Source organism: Alosa sapidissima, chromosome 3 (assembly GCF_018492685.1).
Source record: "Alosa sapidissima isolate fAloSap1 chromosome 3, fAloSap1.pri, whole genome shotgun sequence".
Classification (NCBI taxonomy): domain Eukaryota; kingdom Metazoa; phylum Chordata; class Actinopteri; order Clupeiformes; family Clupeidae; genus Alosa; species Alosa sapidissima.
This window is the reverse complement of record NC_055959.1, coordinates 10,219,104-10,237,511: the sequence shown is the minus strand read 5'-3', so window position 1 is coordinate 10,237,511 and position 18,408 is coordinate 10,219,104. Positions and strand designations below refer to the sequence as shown.

The 18,408-nt window shown below is 43.0% G+C and overlaps 1 protein-coding gene across 1 annotated transcript; it reads left to right on the top strand.

Annotated features, from left to right (window-relative positions):
• Positions 1 to 190: 190 nt before the first annotated feature.
• Positions 191 to 17,923, top strand: slc6a6a (solute carrier family 6 member 6a). The gene is made up of 15 exons (XM_042085917.1): positions 191 to 398; positions 5,186 to 5,415; positions 5,648 to 5,782; positions 8,808 to 8,931; positions 9,307 to 9,450; positions 9,898 to 10,030; positions 10,294 to 10,428; positions 10,527 to 10,630; positions 10,843 to 10,967; positions 11,925 to 12,037; positions 14,182 to 14,319; positions 14,867 to 14,969; positions 15,325 to 15,425; positions 15,572 to 15,742; positions 16,192 to 17,923. The coding sequence occupies exons 2-15, from the start codon at positions 5,187 to 5,189 to the stop codon at positions 16,345 to 16,347; spliced, it is 1,911 nt and encodes a 636-aa protein (XP_041941851.1). The 5' UTR covers positions 191 to 398; position 5,186; the 3' UTR covers positions 16,348 to 17,923.
• The last annotated feature ends 485 nt before the right edge of the window (positions 17,924 to 18,408 follow it).

Genomic DNA, 18,408 nt, shown 5'->3' with positions numbered 1-18,408 from the left:
CTTCATCCATCCCCGTTGCAAAAAAAAAAAAAAAAAAAAAAAAAAATCCTTCCCCGTTGCTAGTTGGGGCGCGTTGATGTGTGTATTGTGTGTGCGGATGTTAGGCGGCACGTTTCGAAGAGCGCATGCGCTTTGGCCGCCGGTCTGAAAGCAAAATGTGCTCATTAAGCTTGCGGGAAGCTATCTCTTTAAGAAGTACACTCCTGTTGCACCGGGAGGCTGGTGTTTTTCCACTCTCAGTGATATCACACGCGCGCCCGTTATAAGGAACTGGAGTCCAGGAAATAAAAAAAAGCGTGCGAATTATTGTGTTGCGAGCGCTCCGTTACCTATTCTCCGCACAACAACTAACAAGCAAGAAAGGGAAGGACCTAAGAGCACAATCAAGTAGTCGACAGGTAAAAGTAGCTTACCTTATGTTCATTGGCTATTAGAAAACTGAGATTTGAATGTGGTTATGGTCAACAGCAACACTCATTATTATGTTACTGAAACTAATAGTGTATTGTTCAGTGTCACTAAAGATTGTTTGTGCTTGAACAGACTGTCTGTCAATTTAGTTGATGTGCTCCTCCAGGAGAAGGTTGCATGATGTAGAGCCATGTAAAATTTGTTTCTGTTCTCTTGCAGACGACTTCAGCTCATTTTTGTCTTTCTGTGTTTTTCATCATAGCGTGAACCACCTTCATTATATTTTACGCACAGAAGCACAAATTAATATGACACACTTTATGGTCATTGTTACAAGTTCTGGGGAAGGAGCTATTCATTTCAGTGCATCTCATGCTCTCTTTCAACTGCCATCCTGGATAATCTTATGAGATGAGCGCGGCAACACCAAGGGTTGCGCGCTAATGTCAGAGCAGCGCATCTACACGATGTTTTCGCGAAAAATTCGATATCCATCCAGATATACATATTCAGCATTGTGTTATCTGAATAGATTTCTTTGTTAAGTCTTGCCTTTGTTTCACGGCTTGAGCCAGGAGCCAGATGTGTAACCCCTGATCGGGACATAGGCTGCCGCCTTAGAAAAACACACGGATTTAATTGAAGGCGATTGTGTAGGGCATCTGATGTGACAATCATGTAGGAGGAAAATTTATCTTATTTCCCCATTAACTGCCAAGATATTAACTGAGTCGCTCTTTGATTGTGAAGCGAGTCTGAATTAAGACGCGATTGATTGAAGCGTGTCTGGGTTTTGTTCAAAGACATAGGTGAACTCTTCATTCTGTGTTGTTTCGACTTAGATTGACGTGGAATTATAGAGTTAATATTGCATTATGCTTATGTTAAATGAAAAAAAAAATATATATATATGTCTGCGCAAGGAGTGTGTTTGCATCCCAATTGTAATGTCTTGCTCTGGGAGTGTAGACAGACGAGTAAAGAATGAGGCCATCGGGTGGGTGGGTCATGTTCCACCGACATGATTAGCCTCCTATATGGGCGTGTTATATCAACCTTAGTTGTGGAGAACAGGTGTGCCATTAAAGCGCACACCGCATGGTATGAAATGTGAGTCACAGTCCAATTTTGACTAAGCGATTTAGAGAACTGGTGACCTTGACGTACATGAAGCCTTTCTTCCGTGTCAACAGCCTAGGATGGCTATAATGTATCTATATCTAAACTCCTATGACTACTAAACACCATGTTACCGACTGTTTTAATTGTGTGAAGAAGGTGACCCCTGAACGCCGAACGTTTATAGAGTTCTTTGCCAGCAGAATACTGGGAGACTCCGTGTTTGTGCCTCTGTCTGACTGAAATGATCGTGCAAGGCTACTTGACTCAATTCAGCAGTTCGGCCACACGTTTACACACCTATTTCATACAATGACATAAAAGGAGGCAACTACAGTGTTGATCTAAAGCGCTCATGTTCAGGAAAATGCAGAAAAGCTGTTCACATCAAACGCGCATTATCAGAGCAAATGTCCTCGTCTGATATGCATATTCAGGAATGACTGGAGGTCGTCGAGCTAGTCTTTTTAGAATCCTTTCTACACTTGCCTACTTTTGCGACTCCATGTCATAAACTATCTTTCAGGATGGCCTGATTGTGTATCCTATTGTTGGGAAATGAAAAGAAGCTGGTCTTTGTGTTCGTATCTTAGTTGGTCCTGGTATTCTGATATGATGGTATGCTAGAAAATATGTATTTGGGGTGGACAGCTTAATTTCAAATAATGTGGTTAGTGCTGACTGGTTGATTTGCCAGAGATGTATCCATTGATTGGACAGGTTGAGTACATTCTAATTAGACCTAAATGATATGCAGCTTGAATTGGACAGTTGAATTCGATTTATTTATTTTTTTCCAGTTACATTTGTGCTTTTTTTTTTAAACTTTTTTTTTACTTTCATTTGCCACTATGACTATGCAATTTGTTCCATATTGAGGAGAAGTAGTAAAATGTCCTTCCTGAAACCCATACTGGTAGAGGCACTTATTCCCAGTCACTCCATGGAAGTGTGGACTTGAACGTAAGGCAGACTGATGGCCATCCTGTGGTATGGTAGTTGGCATGCAGTTGGTATGAGCATCACAGTGAGGTGCCATCTGTCCAAATGCCTATGCTCTGGCTCAGAGCTTAGGCTCCCAAATCCAGTTGAGTTTTATTTAACATGGCATCCGTTGTACCACCCTGACAAATGTGAGGATTTGAATGAGTGGAAGTGGAATACAGATGGTACATTTTGTGTGTGTGCTTTCTTGCTGTGTGTTTGTAGGCCTACCAGTTCCTCAGCCTTTATAGGGCATCATGAAAGTAGCCTAGATGTGTGTGTATGTATCAACACATTATGCTCCAAAGGAAAAGAAAAATGTTGTTGAGTTAAATGTAGTTCATCTTAGAGTTTAAATGAGTTCAGCCTCTGGTGTAAAGTTCAGTTTTCTCCAGGCATCAGTTCAAAAATGTCCAGGTTTACTTAAGGCCAGTACGTCATTTCATGCTCAATTTATTTTTAACTTTAGCACTAGTATGGAATGAGGAGGTGATTGTGCTCAGTGAGTAGGATATTGTGTCTAATTAGTCAGTGAAGGTTGGGTAGTGTCAAGAGGTTGTGACTATGTATGTAGGCATTTCTATTCTCAGGACAGCTTGACATAGTAGGCAGAAAGTTCCATGGAAAGGGTTCCATGGAGTGTATAGGGAAAGCAACACTGTTTTTACATGACAACTCTCATGTTGCATATACAAACACACACCAAGACAAAGAATGTTGTCTTGTTTTTATGGGTTTGACAAGACGGCAGGTGACCTAGTTTGGATGTTGATAATAATAAAATGTCCAATTGTGTGTGATAGAGGAAGAGAGGAGGAGTGTCAGTCTGATAAGACAATCTTTATATAGTCTGAAGTCATTTGTAGTCATTTGTGTATCTCACACAATGAAACACACTGGCAGGTCAAGGACTTGACACTGTTTCTCTCAGGGTCTGAGCTGTGTGTGTGGGTGTATGTGTGTGTGCACATATGCTGAATGACTGTAGGTTAGAGATTTTTCATGTGCAGGAAAGAGAGAAACAGGTTAGAGTTCAGTGTTAATACCCTCTCTAGACCTCCACCCCTCACCCCATACAAAAACACACTCTCTGGTGCAAAGGCTCTTGAGTTTGTCACACTGAATAGCACATAGTCCACACAGTTGGGAAGCTTATCGTTTCATGTTGTTGGGTTAGAATACTTCTGAAGTTTTATTTTTTGGGATTGATGGTCTTTTGGGCTCCCACCGTTGACTTCAAGGCAGCACTGCCATTTTCGACTTCAAGGCACCTAACCCTAACCCTAACCCTAACCCTTGCCAAACCCTAGTGCCTTCCAGGCAGTGCTGCCTTGAAGTCAACGGTGGGACCCCAAAAGAACATAAAGCACTTTTTTGGCAGTGGAAATACATGAGGATAAAACAAGCACATCAATAACTTGACAGGGATTAAATAAATAAATAAATAAATAATAGTAATAAAAAAAACACACATACCTGCACAGAGATGAAAAAGACACATTAACTGTTTATACACACCGCTGCCGACTTGAGCTGCAAAAGAAGCTCTGGCCGCCCTGTCAAGGACACTTGTCAAAAAGTACGGGGATGCTTTTGACGCTTTGGCCACTCTGACGTGGCAGCATTCTATGTTGCTGGTTGTTGGCCGCTGGACCGTGTCATTTCTCATTACCATAAAGTTGACCAACTTTCAACTTTCTGCTTAACTCTCTGGTCACTCAACATGCCCAAAACGTGACATTGACGGATTTGCCGCTTCATGCAGCTGAGAGAAGTCGGCTTCCATTGAAAATGAATGACTTCCTGTAACTTTGAAGCTCAAGTCGGTGGTGGTGTGTACATACAGTAAGGCTATCAAGGAAGCCAGGGTTAATAGAGAAGAGGCATAGAGACAGATGAGGGGAAAAGATAGATAGAGACAGAGAGAGGCTCAAGGAGCAAACAATAGAAATATCCCAAAGCAGTTGTAATCCTTGAGTAATCTAATGCTCTGAGCGGCAAATTCATCTCAGGTTCTGGGATAATAAACTATTTTGATCTTTGAATGTGGATTTTAGCAATCATTCCAGGACTAGACAGAAAGTTGCATTTTATTAGCAAACCGGGACAGCGAAGTGATTAAAGAAAAAAAAGACCCAATTAAGGAAGGATCTGAAGGCTTTTTAGTTGTTGTTTTTTTTGTGTGTGTATATATATATATATATATATATATATATATTTGTCTCCATTCCGATTTCAGTTTAGAATTGTAAGAAAAAAAGATGCTTCTTTTGTGGTTGATACAGTAATCAGAATGTATTCTAGTAAAGAGCAGTGATCCCCGATTGACTGGTCGATGTCGGTTGTTTACATGTCAGTTTGCTTCGTCTCCCCAGGTGTCTGTGGTGATGCCAGTGTTTTGTTTGTTCTGAGTGATGTCGGACGTTTTGTTTGTTGCCATAAGATTGAGAGTTTATTCGGACAGCAGCTTTGATTGTCACATTGGCTGCTTTCCTATATGATCCTCATGATATTTGCAATTCCGTATGGACTTTTATCTCAAACAGTTGAATTGTCAAGATAGTAATTCAGGGTAATTGGGTAAAAACAGGTAAATAGTGGTGATCTCTTTCTACCAGACTGAAAAAAAAAATGCTGAATATTTAATAATCTGGAATCCTTTCTCTCGCAGCATGGCCCAGAAAGAGAAGCTTCAGTATTTGAAGGACTTTCATAAGGACACACTGAAGCCGTCTCCGGGTAAGAGTCCCGGCTCGCGGCCAGAGGACGAGGCGGAGGGCAAGCCTGCACAACGTGAGAAATGGGCAAGCAAGATGGACTTCCTGTTGTCTGTGGCTGGGGGCTTCGTGGGTTTAGGGAACGTCTGGCGTTTCCCTTACCTCTGCTACAAGAATGGCGGAGGTGAGCAACATTATGTTGCAAATATTATCTTTGTAAAGGAAGAGTTCTCATTGCAAAGTACCAAAGTAATCAAACTATTAATTTGTAATCTTAGTACTCTTAACTCTTACCCTACCATTTAGTGCATTAAGTGCATAGTGGTCGAGGATACACAATTTTATTATGTCCTTTTCATTCTTAATGAGCAACAAACACTTCATTCTCATTTCTGTTTTCTCTCGACGTATTTCAGGTGCATTTCTCATCCCCTACTTCATCTTTCTGTTTGGTGGAGGGCTGCCTGTGTTTTTCCTGGAGGTAGCCCTCGGTCAGTACACTTCTGAGGGAGGCATCACCTGCTGGGAAAAACTGTGTCCCATTTTCACCGGTGAGTCAAGGAGAGGGGGGGGGTGGATTGGGGGGTGGGAGGCTAAAGACGGGCAGGGATGGGAATAAAATAAACTGAACAAAGAGCAGACAGAGTTGGCTTCTCAGTCAGGTGTGCTTTATTCAGTTGAGGTCAGTGTGCTTGTTATGGCAGGTCATCCCTGTGCGTGTGATGACGGGGCTGTAATAATGGTGATGTTTGTGAGTTCAGTGATGGTGATGTTTGTTAGTCCTCCTCCGCTCGCTCCTCTCGGGCGGAGGAGCTCCTGTTGGGTTTATTGTGGCGCCGGTTGCCAGGCAGCAGGGAGACAGGCGAGACAGGCTGTTCAGAGACATTCGTCCCTCTCTCTAGATTATTCGAGCTAAGCTTGCTTTGTCATGCATCTTTGTCATCAGGTTAAATACACACTACCTTACACGCCCTCTCAAAGGGGGGGCTTAATGTTTTGCCCTTTTAGCCTGTGTCCTTGTTCGTAGGCTAAATAGACATTTTATACATAACTGGAACACACAAAAACTTTCTCTATCTCTCTCTGTTATTTAAAATGTTGTTTTTTTATGAAAGGTTTTTTAAAGTCATAGTCCTATGCTCGCTTCCTCTCTTTTTTCTGTCTACCTATCTGTTAGTGCCTCTCTCTCTCTCTCTCTCTCTCTCACACACACACACACAAACACACACAGACTCTTAACATATTCTGTATTGCCATGGCAACTGTGATGGAATATAGAGTTGAGATGCCTTGCGAAGAGCTCTGACCCAAAAGCTTGAAGAGAGGTTTTTATGCAGACAGTCCACACAGCAGACTGCCTTTGAGGCTATAGAGCCCCGTTGCTAAAGCTAAATGCTTCTGTGCTGTCTTTGCCTGGGGCTAAATCTGACAGCTTCACATTACAACCAAGATGCATGTGGTCAACACCCATTCTGCATTTTAGCCATCATTTCTGCCTACTCTGAGATATTTTATAGTGATAAAACAAACACAGATAATCAAAGAAATGTCAAGTCATGATTGCAGAGAGTTTTGTGCTATTTTAAAGAAAAGACTTCCTGTTTTAAATGGTCTTATTGTTGGTCAGTAAATCTGTATTGGATGGTTACTAATCATTGGGGAATTATAGAGAAGCCCCATAAATATCTACAGAGGTTGTCCTTAACATTGTTGTTGAATCTACAACAATCCAGATGTGAGCTTTTACACAAGTGTACAAGATACAATATGTTAATTGAAGTGGGCGCAACATCACCTGCGGTGTGTTCACATTCCTTGAACAGAGGCAAACGTTCACAGCGAACGTGTTTGTATAGCATGTTTGTATTAATTTGAATGAGTTTGTGTAAACATTCCATTTCAATAGTAACTCTATGTCCAACTTCCAACATGTTGGCAGAGAACTACCTCCTGGCGGAGAACTACCTCCTCAAACTGTTCGCGAGTGTTGGAAAACTCAAAGAAAATTGTTTGCGAAGGTTTGCCTATGTCTACGAATTTGAACACACAAAATAGAATGCTATCCATATCCTATTTCATTACTTATCAAACTGAAGTTTGAATAAAAGTCACTCAGTGCAGTGAACCCATAACAGAAGACAAACACCTTGTTCAATCCATATGTAATGATGTGCAGTACCAGCTGTTGAGCTGACTTTCAGGTGGTCTTAGGTGGTAAACTTGTGTTCATTGCCACAAATCGAAGTATAGAGGGTGGCAAGACAGTACTTAGGCTGGCGTTTGACCATACGATGAGAGGGTATCACATTCAAAATGCATATATGTGCCCTTTCCTGAAATTGCTTCATTGTAATGGATCCATTTGACACCTGTCCCTGTGAGAGAATGATGTCTACCAACATTAGAGAGAAGGACATCTAAAAAGATTAGAGAGAAGGACATCTAAAAACATTAGAGAGAAGGACATCTAAAAAGACAACTAGGGAATAACAAGGCAAAGCTGCCAGCGGCCATTTTGACAGTATGTTTAACTTTAGACTTCTGAATGTATGGAGGATGTAGACATACACACACACACACACACACACACACACACACACACACGCATACACAAACAAATGGATGCATTCACATTGATGCCTGTGACGGAGACTGGGGCTCCACAAATAGGAAGGTTTTGACTGAGTGGTAAGATATGGACTGTGATTTCCGGTCAGAGAATTCACAGACACAGATCCACTGTTTATCTTCTTTCATCTTCACAGTTTCGTAACATGAATTGACAAGCAATGTTGTGTATGTGTGTCCATTTGATTGTGTGTTCAATGTGTGTGTGTGTGTGTGTGTGTGTGTTTTGCATTTAAGCACTGAACACAAGGAAAATTGTTTAACTCAAAGTTCAGAGAGACGACTGCAAAGTGAGCGAAAGAAACGGGGGGAGGGGAGTCGACCCTTGATGATGTCATATATCCTTATCCTATATCCTTTCACCGGCTTTCTCACAATGCCAATACCAATATGTTAGAGGAACAGTACAGGTGTCAGATTATATATCCCCACTTCTGTGTGTGTGTGGGGGTGTGTGTGTGTGGTGTGTGTGTGTGTGTGTGTGTGAGTGTGTGTGTGTGTGTGTGTGTGTGTGTGTGCCAAGTATTTTCCCCACCCCACCCATTGGATTGTGGGTGCCAGCTGTCTCTTCGTTTGTTCCATCACACAAACCTGTGTGTGTGTATGTGCGTGAGTGTGTTTAGTATATATGGGTGCCTATGAGACTTTGACATTGATTATAAATAGTGCATAAGTTCAGAGGGCACAGAAGTGCGTTATCCAGGCTCTTGTGAAAGTGATCTAAAAATAGCAATATCATCATATAAAGCCCTGAACACAGGAGCTGGAGAGTGATGTCAGCCCTGACTTGAACCCTAAAACACAGCGTTCGCTTCAGCTCTCCCTGTAGGATCGCGCTTATTAGCCAAATTAATGAGCACGTCTAATGAACTGTTTGAGCATCTTTTTTGAAATAGTAATTAAAAAAAAAATGCTTTTCTGTCTCTGTCGCTCTCTTGTTCCTCTCAGGCATCGGCTATGCCTCCATAGTGATCGTCTCTCTGCTTAATATCTACTACATCGTGATCCTAGCCTGGGGGCTCTATTACCTCCTAAATTGTTTCCAGCCAACACTACCCTGGGCTACGTGCAGGTAAAGAAAGCTACCCCAGAACAAACCAACAATGCACGCAGTCACTCACAGATGCACACTAGCTGTAAGTAGAGACATTGTTATCTGTGTTACACTAGCTGCAGAACACACTGTGTATTAGGAGCGCGCAAAGCTTATGTAGCCACACTCTAGATAAGATCTTTGCCTAGCTGCTTTATCTTGACCGCTAAGGTTACCAGTGGTGCGTTGAGTATGCATCTGACTTGTGGTCTTACGGTGTAGACGCAATGACCGGAAATAGTGACTTCTTCTAGAAATACTCACACACAAACACATAACTACTGTACTGTATGTGAATATGCAAAAGGCAGTCTGCCAACAGCTGATGCTGATGTGTTGATGCTTGTTCCACAGGCACAGCTGGAACACTGACACCTGTGTGGAAGACACTGTCCGCAAGAACAAAAGCCTTTGGCTGATAGCTAACGGCACCAACAGCACCAACGCCAGCGCTGCTGCTGCTCTCAACTTCACCTCACCTGTTACGGAGTTCTGGGAGTAAGTAGCCACACACAGACGTGTGCATGCACAGGCACGCACACACACACACACACACACACACACACACACACACAGACACACACACACACAGAGACACACACACACACACACACAGACACACACACACACACACACACACAGATACACACACACACACACACACACAGACACACAGAGACACACACAGACACGCAGACACACATATACAGGCACATACAGACACTCACACACACACACACAGACAGACAAAAAAACACACTCACATTCACCACTCACACTTACTCTCTCTCTCTCACACACACACACACACACACACACACACACACACACACAGTACATGTCATGTGTGCTTCCTTCCTTAGGACCCCCTCGAAAATGAGATGTCCATCTCAAGGGGTTATCCTCTAATAAATGAATTTGAATTTGAATTCCTTCCCCCTTCAGGCATAATGTTTTGTCCATCTCCTCTGGCATTAATGAGATTGGCCCCATCAAATGGGACCTGGCCCTGTGCCTGCTGGCCGTGTGGGTCATCTGCTTCTTCTGCATCTGGAAGGGGGTCAAGTCCACCGGCAAGGTCAGGAGCTGTCTCCAGTTGCCTTGTTTACGTTCATTAACATTGTTGTTGTTATTTTGTATATTTGTTATCATTAATATTTTGACCTTCTTTTGCTAACCCTTAATAAATACTATGGATGACTCAATTAGATGATTTAATGAATTCTAAAAAGCTAATTAATGCTCTCTGTGCTTGTGTTCTCTCATTTACTCATTCTCTCACTCAAACACTCGCTCTCTCTCTCATTTCCTTACTCTGTCCATCCCTCTGTGTTGGGTCAGGTGGTGTACATCACTGCTACGTTCCCCTTTGTCATGCTCCTGGTGCTTCTGATCCGAGGGGTCACACTGCCCGGTGCTTCAGAGGGCATCAAGTTCTACTTGTACCCTGACCTGGCCCGTTTGAAGGATCCAGAGGTCAGATCCCCAGCCAATTAAACCATTGTATTCACACAGAAATGAAGTCCAGATCTTGTGACCTGACAGACTTGATGTCTATTTTTCTGGATATTCAGGTCTGGATCGATGCAGGAACTCAGATTTTCTTTTCTTATGCCATTTGTCTGGGGGCAATGACATCACTGGGGAGCTACAATAAGTACAAATACAACTGCTACAGGTGAGGAATGTGCCTTTGTCCACCTCTCTTCTCTCACTCTTTTTCCTCCTCTTTTACTCTGTCTTTCTTTCTTTCTATCTTTCTTTTTCTTATTCTCCCCGTTCTTTCTTTTTTTTTTTTCTTTCTGTCTGTCCATCTGTTTCTCTCTCTCTGCCCCCACCCCCCCCTTTCCCCATTGATGAAGCCCTGCATTGGTGTGTGTTGTGACTTAGGGACTGTCTGCTGCTGGGATGCCTCAACAGCGGAACAAGCTTTGTGTCTGGCTTTGCTATATTCTCCGTCCTGGGCTTCATGGCACAAGAGCAAGGGGTGGCCATCGCAGATGTGGCAGAGTCAGGTATGAGGGCGGAAGGGTGACGGCTGAAGGTCACAGATCAAATTAGAAACCAATGGGCTGACGGTGATCATGTGATCATGTCAAAATACCAATCACTACAAAAGCTGAAAAAGGATGGACACGGATACAAACTGACTGGTATAAGTGAGACAGGTGCACAGTGTCAGCAGGGAATGTGAAGAGGTTGGCTGCATTCTGGTGTATATTTGAAGAATGGTCTTTGGGAATAGGTGTGTGTGTGTGCGTGTGCGTGTGCGTGCATATGTGTGTGTGTGTTAGACATGGTGTGTATCTTTCCCCACATGTTTATTCAGACCAGTGGTATCTCCCTTTAGAGCGCGTCCCTGTGTGTGTCAGTTGTGCTCAAGGATGTTGGTTTGCATGTTTTTGCGCTAGCCATCTTTCAAGCCACAGCTGCCCTCATGCGATCTGACCAGGACACTATGCTTGATTCACACCATCAACCTGCCAAATAGGGACCACTTTAATTGGTTGAAACCAGAGGCATACAGGCCTTCTCTTGATTCCGATTCTGCTCCTTTCTAGCTGGGAGTCTTTCCGCGCCAATGTTGTCACTGACCTCCTCCTGGCAGTCAGGCTCATGGGATCAGTGCCTTTGCCTAAGGAAAATCTAATTCTCACTCAGCTGACATGGGAGCATGCTATCCTGCTGGACAAATGTGTGTGTGTTTGTGTGTGTGTGTGTGTGTGTGTGTGTGTGTCTGTGTCTGTGTCTGTGTCTGTGTGTGTGTGTGTGTGTGTGTGTGTGTGTGTGTGTGTGTGTGTGTTTCTGTGTTTCTGTGTGCTGCGTTCAAGCACAATGTGCTCAGATACAATTTGAAATAATGGATGACGCAGCCAAGTGACCTTTCTTTTGTGTTGTCCTTCTTCTCCTCCTCCTCCCCCATCTCTCTTTTCTTGTCCCCCCTCCTCTCTGCCTTTCTTCCCCTTCTGCAGGTCCTGGGCTTGCTTTCATTGCCTACCCTAAAGCAGTATCAATGATGCCCATGCCGTCCTTCTGGGCCATCCTCTTCTTCATCATGCTGCTGCTGCTAGGATTGGACAGCCAGGTCAGCTGACACCATGATGTCATCACACCACAGCTACACTGAGCTTATACGTGCACCACTTCCTCCCTAGGAGAAGTAAGAGAGAGTGTTAGCTCTCAGCTCTCAGCTAACACTATGTTAGCTGTAGGGGTAAATGTAGACTATTTTAGTTGAGTGTTGAGACCAGGCCACCACAACTGAGATTGTGAGGGTGTAGCTTTACAGCAAGTTGTCATTGACTTAAAAATAGAGGTGATTATTTGGACACATATTACAGGAGATCCACTAACAAAAGATGACACCACTCCGTTACATTCCTGAAATGCACTGTGCATACTGAGAAAGGAAATTTCATTAGGCGCAAACTTCAATGAGAAGCATGTGTCAATGGATTTGAATGTTCTTTATTTAAGTGTAAGCATTTTCATTGACTGTCTTTGAAAGGGTCCCTCAGAGCCTCCATGAATAGTGCAGGTCAACTTAACAAGCTTGCCAGCATGCGTTTCAACAGAGCAGCATCTAGCTACAGTGCTAGGCTACGATAACAAAGAAGGGCATTAAGCTCTGAGGAGTAACTTAGCTACTGCGGGTGTAAGCCACATTTTCATCACTCATAACCAACAGAAGTATAGTTTTGTTTGTATTTTTATGACTGAATACCCCACAAGATCACATCTGTCTCTTCAAAATGAAACCGATTTGAAATAGCATCATGAAAATTGTGGTGCTATGTGTTATCTCTGAAACCATTAAGTGTCCAATGCGTATACCTTAAAGTCTATACTTTGTGAGAGCATTTTTGCTTTATGCAAGAGATCATTTATAGTGTAATGTTTGGTGTAAGGTTTTGTGGATAGTGTGTTTTGCAAAGATACCCTGTATACCCTGTATGCCTAAGCAGATAGAAAAAAATAAGTAAGGATCATTGATGCAGGCATTACAGGCATTACTAAGTTAAACACTCATAAGAACATTTGCTTCTGTGTGAAAAGTGTGTGTGTGTGTACGTGTGTGTGTGTGTGTGTGTGTGTGTGTGTGTGTGTGTGTGTGTGTATGTATGTATGTGTGTGTGTGTGTTTGTGTGTGTGTGTGTGTATACGTGTGTGTACATACGTGTGTGTGTTTGTGTGTGTGTGTATGCGTGCGTGTGTGTGTGATTCCACAGGCATGTGTGTATGTGTATGTGCGTGTGTGTATGCGTGTGTGTGATTCTGCAGGCATGTGTATATGTCTGTGTGTGTGTGGTGTGTGTATGTGTACGTTTGTGTGTGTGTGTGTGCTTGTGTATGTGTATGTGAGCGAGATCAGTGATCCAATTTCCAATGTGTGGAGGTAATTTTATTCTATGCAAACTCAGCCCTGTTGTGAGCCAGCCACTCTCTCCCTGCAGAGGTCCTAATCTCTGTGCCGCCAGGGCACACGCATGCTGCTGGAAGCAGGGCTATTTCCAACGGCCCGCTGTGCGCATGTGTGTGTGTGTCAGACTGCCCCACAAATTCCCATCATCCACGTACACTGCTTGCTTTGTTCAGAGTGGAGTTTATAAAACCATACTCAGCGCTCTGCAACTGTGCTGTAATACTGTACAAATAAACCCCTGTTTCCCTCTTACACGCAAACACACACACACACACACACACACACACACAAGCTCGTGCACACGCACATGAGCACACATACACACAGAATGTGTAGATACCGAAGAAAGAGGGGAAAGGTAGGCTCTGGTAGCTCCACTCTGAGGGATGTCGCCATGGAGACGCAACTTCAGAACTAATGTTACATCATTCTCAAACACACTGACACAGGCAAACATAAAAATAATTTCTGTCTGCGGTTAAGTAGCTGTGTGTGTGTGTGTGTGTGTTTGTGCGTGTGTGTGTGTGTGCGTGTGTGCGTGTGACACAATGCTAACAACTTTTGCAGGTACATTTTTACAGTGTATACAAATACAATTTCCTTTATAAGCACAGGCCCTCACAGCATTTTCTCTCTCTCTCTCTCTCTCTCTCTCTCTCTCTCTCTCTCTCTCTCTCTCTCTCTCTCTCTCTCTCTCTCTCTATCTATCTATCTATCTATCTATCTATCTCTCTCTCTCTCTCTCTCCCCTTCTCTCCTTCTCTCTCTGTGTGTGTGTGTGTGTGTGTGCTTGTACTTGTCCTCAGTTTGTAGAAGTGGAAGGCCAGATTACGTCGCTGGTGGATCTGTATCCCTCCCTCCTACGGAAGGGCTATCGTCGAGAGATCTTCATCGCTGTGATTTGCTTCATTAGTTATCTACTGGGGCTCACCATGGTCACCAAAGTAAGAGCTGCTCCACTACTGCTCGTCTTGCCCTGTTGTGTTGAGGATGCACCGCCATGTTTTGGGGCAATACAAATTCACCAGTTTTGAGAACCATTAGCAGACTACATAAAACACAGTAAATGGTTATTTATCACTGCCAGAAGACTTTTATCCAAACAGAACTAATATCAGCTGGTAGGCCAGCCTATCATTAACTCAACCCTCTGTTAGGATTAGTGAGGAAAAATGGCCCCTGTCACTATGATCAAAGTGACCTGTCACGTTTTAGTAATGCTACCAATTTTCATAAATTATTAGTTTGACATGCTGTTAAGTGGTTATGTTCCCTGGGAGGTGAAAGGAGATGAAAGGTGAACTGAATGCAGACAAGAGGCTATGAGTAAAGTCAGGATTGTTGTTATATACTATGTGTGTGTGTGTGTGTGTGTGCGTGTGCGTGTGCGTGTGCGTGTGTGTTTTAAGGGGTGTAGGGGACAGGAACAAGCACATGTACTGCGATCTCAGTCTCTCCCTTCTGACCTTTTGACCTCTGCTGTGTCCATAGGGTGGCATGTACGTGTTTCAGCTATTTGACTACTATGCAGCCAGTGGTGTGTGCCTATTATGGGTTGCATTCTTTGAATGTATTGCTGTAGCCTGGGTTTATGGTGAGTAACAATTCCTCCATACCTCTCACAACATACCGTACAGTTTATGTCCTGTCAGAGTTGCATTAAGCAGGTATTGCTGTCATAACAGTTTAGTTGTGAGGGCCTAATCATGTCAAAGTAAAGATAATCCTATTCCATGCACACAAATCATGAAGACTTTGCATAGTACTTTGTCAGTAGCAGCGACTGTTCTATTTTTGAGAAGTGTAGCATTCAGCTTCTCTTTTCAAAGGTGATTTCTTTTTAGTGTTGCATCATACGTGTGCTGCTCTCATGTCAGGTTTGATAAGTTAAAATTAGCTCTTTTTCATGTCTGCTGTCACTGAGGGGGATTTTTTTCTCACTAAACCAGGCGCTGATAATTTCTATGATGCGATTGAGGACATGATTGGATACAGACCAAACCCGTGGATGAAATGGAGCTGGACTGTGGTCACACCAGTCTTGTGCGTGGTAAGTGTGTGTGTGTGAGTGAGAGAGAGAGAGAGAGAGAGAGAGCTTGTGTATGTGTGTGTGCGTGTGGTCGTGTGTGTGTGTGTGTGTATTTGTGAATGCCACATGCACATATATTGATATCGCCCTCCTTGTTTCTGTCCCAGGGTTGTTTTGCCTTTTCTCTGGTCAAATACAAGCCCCTGACGTACAACAAGGTGTATGAATACCCTCAGTGGTCCATCGGTGTAGGCTGGACTCTTGCACTGGCCTCTATGGTGTGCATCCCAATGGTGGTGGTCATCAAGATCCTGCAGTCCGACGGGTCTCTGATAGAGGTACTAAGCAGTAGAACATGTAAAAGATACAAGTATATAGCAACATATAGCACACGTGTGTAAATTCACAATATATATTATATATATATTATAATAATATATACACAGATCTACAGAGCAATACATTATGATGATGGAATGTGATGTTTAGTATCTGCAGACAACAGTGAAAATACTGTGAGGTTATTGGTTCAGGGTATATTCAATGTGAACATAAGCATATGTGTAATCACTTGGGTGTTTAGATATTTAATGGCAAGGCAAGCTTATTTACTGTATATAGTGCATTTCATGTACAGGGGTCATTCAAGTGTTTTACATAAACAAAAGCAAAGAATGATAGTAAGTGAAGGCATAAATGGGCAATAGTTAAAAATGATGTACATAAGTGTACAGTACATGATGTGTTTTTGTGCTCACTTGTGCCTGCTCGGGGTTGTGTCCTGCAGCGCATCAAGGCAGTGGCAGCTCCAGTGGCGGGCTGGGCGAGCTCTCGAACCAAAGAAAACGGCCTGAAGAACAGTGAGCTCCTGCACCCGCTGGACCCCAGCGGGGCCATCGCGCTCACCAAACCCACCCACACCATCGTCGAGACCACCATGTAACGTCGCCCGACACACTCACACGCCCCTTTCCCCGTCGCCATCGTAGAAAAAAAACAAATACTTTTTAGCCCTCTCTATGAGAGAACCCCACACCTCTCCTTTTGCTTCCCTCCTCTTGTGTGTGCCCCCCCCCGCACTCTTCTCTCCGCCCCCCTCCCTGCTGAATTAGGACCAGGTGTAACTTATGTGTGTGCACTAGGAATACTCTGGCTAGTATTTGTACTAAGGGTCGTGTGTATTTATGATACACTCTTACGTGATCTTGTGTACTCTGTACTCTCTAGGTTTTTTTTTTTTTTCTCTGGCCTTTTTTGATTTGTAAGAGATGTGTAGTGTTACCATAGTGAGCTTCATTCTTGGATATCAGGCAGTATTTGCTTTAAACGACTGTGCTGCTTGACCACTTTACTGTAGAAGACTGGAAAGAGTTTGGAGGAGATGTGGGGAAGTTATTGGTCGAGATAAGAAGGAGGGCAGAACTATATACCGTAGGTTTCCAGATAGCTGTGGAAAAGATTAATGTCCTCGCATAGTTTTGTGGCAGTACATCCTTGTAATCTGAAGAGGCTGTTTCTGATTTGTTGTCGTGATTTTTGAAACTGAATGTACAGTACCTCCACCTTAACCAGTGGAAGCGCAGTCCATATACACACAAGACACACAGACAAACACACACACACACACACACACACACACACACCCACACACACACACGCGCGCACACACACACACACACACACACACACACACACAAGCTTCACACCTAATGAAGTTGGAGCATCCTCCTGCACACACTTACTATAGACTGAATGTATCATTTCAGCCTACATACGTCATCATCAACATTCGCCTCATTCAATGTCAATGCAGCCGCCTCCTCTACTCTCCTCTCTGAAATACAGTAATCAACAATATAACTTTTTGTATGTATGTGAATAATGTTTGTGCTGTGGTTCTCCAGTTTAGATCTCAGACTGTGTGTTGAAAACCTTTTCTGATCCCCCTAATACACTCTCAGCCCAACACCACACACACATGGTTCCATTGTTCTGACTTCTGAATCTGGCTTACTGTCCTCTCAGTGCAAGTACATGCTTTTTGTAGTATTCAATTTGTTTTAAATCATAATATGCCTTTTGTATAAGCCATTTTATACCTTACAAGATGTGAGCTATGCCAGTTATAACCTATTTTTTCTGAATACTTTCATAGATGTTGTATTTAAATATTGGATAAAATAAGAATCAATACCACGGGCAGTTTGTGATATTTGTAATGGATTTGGCTTTTACCTTGAGCCCTGTCACATGGGCCTTCCTACTGTACTGCTGGAGCGAGAAGACTGTGTAGCCCCAGCAACTGTGTCTCATGATCTCCCCTTGTGCACATTTGCCCAGCTGGCACGGTGCATAACAAACACACGTACTCCCAAAGGGTACAAAACATTAACTAAATAGTTTTTATGTCAACAGAGAAAAAACTACATGTGAACCAAAATACATTTGTTACAGATTCAGCCCCTTCAAGATGCATATTGCATCTGTGTTATTCGAAATAAAGGTTTTTTTGCGCTAAACTGAAGTGAGGTTATTCATTTTTTGAGTGTGTTTTAGTATTAAGTGTGATAAAACATTATTGGCGAACCCTATAGTGAGATTAAGCACAGATGTTAAGTTACAAATGCAGAACATCGAACATCATCCGTTTTTCCCATGGAGTAAAATGACAATGTTGATCTAACTGTCTAATCTGGATCCAAAACCCAACTGTTCTCAGATGTGTTTTTTTTTTTTTTTTTTTTAAGTATATATATATATATATATATATATATATATATTTTTTTTTTTTTGCCTTTATTCGGATAGGACAGTGAAGAGTGACAGGAAGGAGTGAGAGAGATGGGGTGGCAACGGGACATAACCACAGGTCGGATTTGAACCTGGGTCCCCGTGGGCACTTGGACCCATACATGGTATGGGCGCTGTAGCCTGTTGCACCACATTGCCCCCAGATGTGTTTTTTTAACTGACCAAATAGACTCTTATACATTTTGATGTGTGA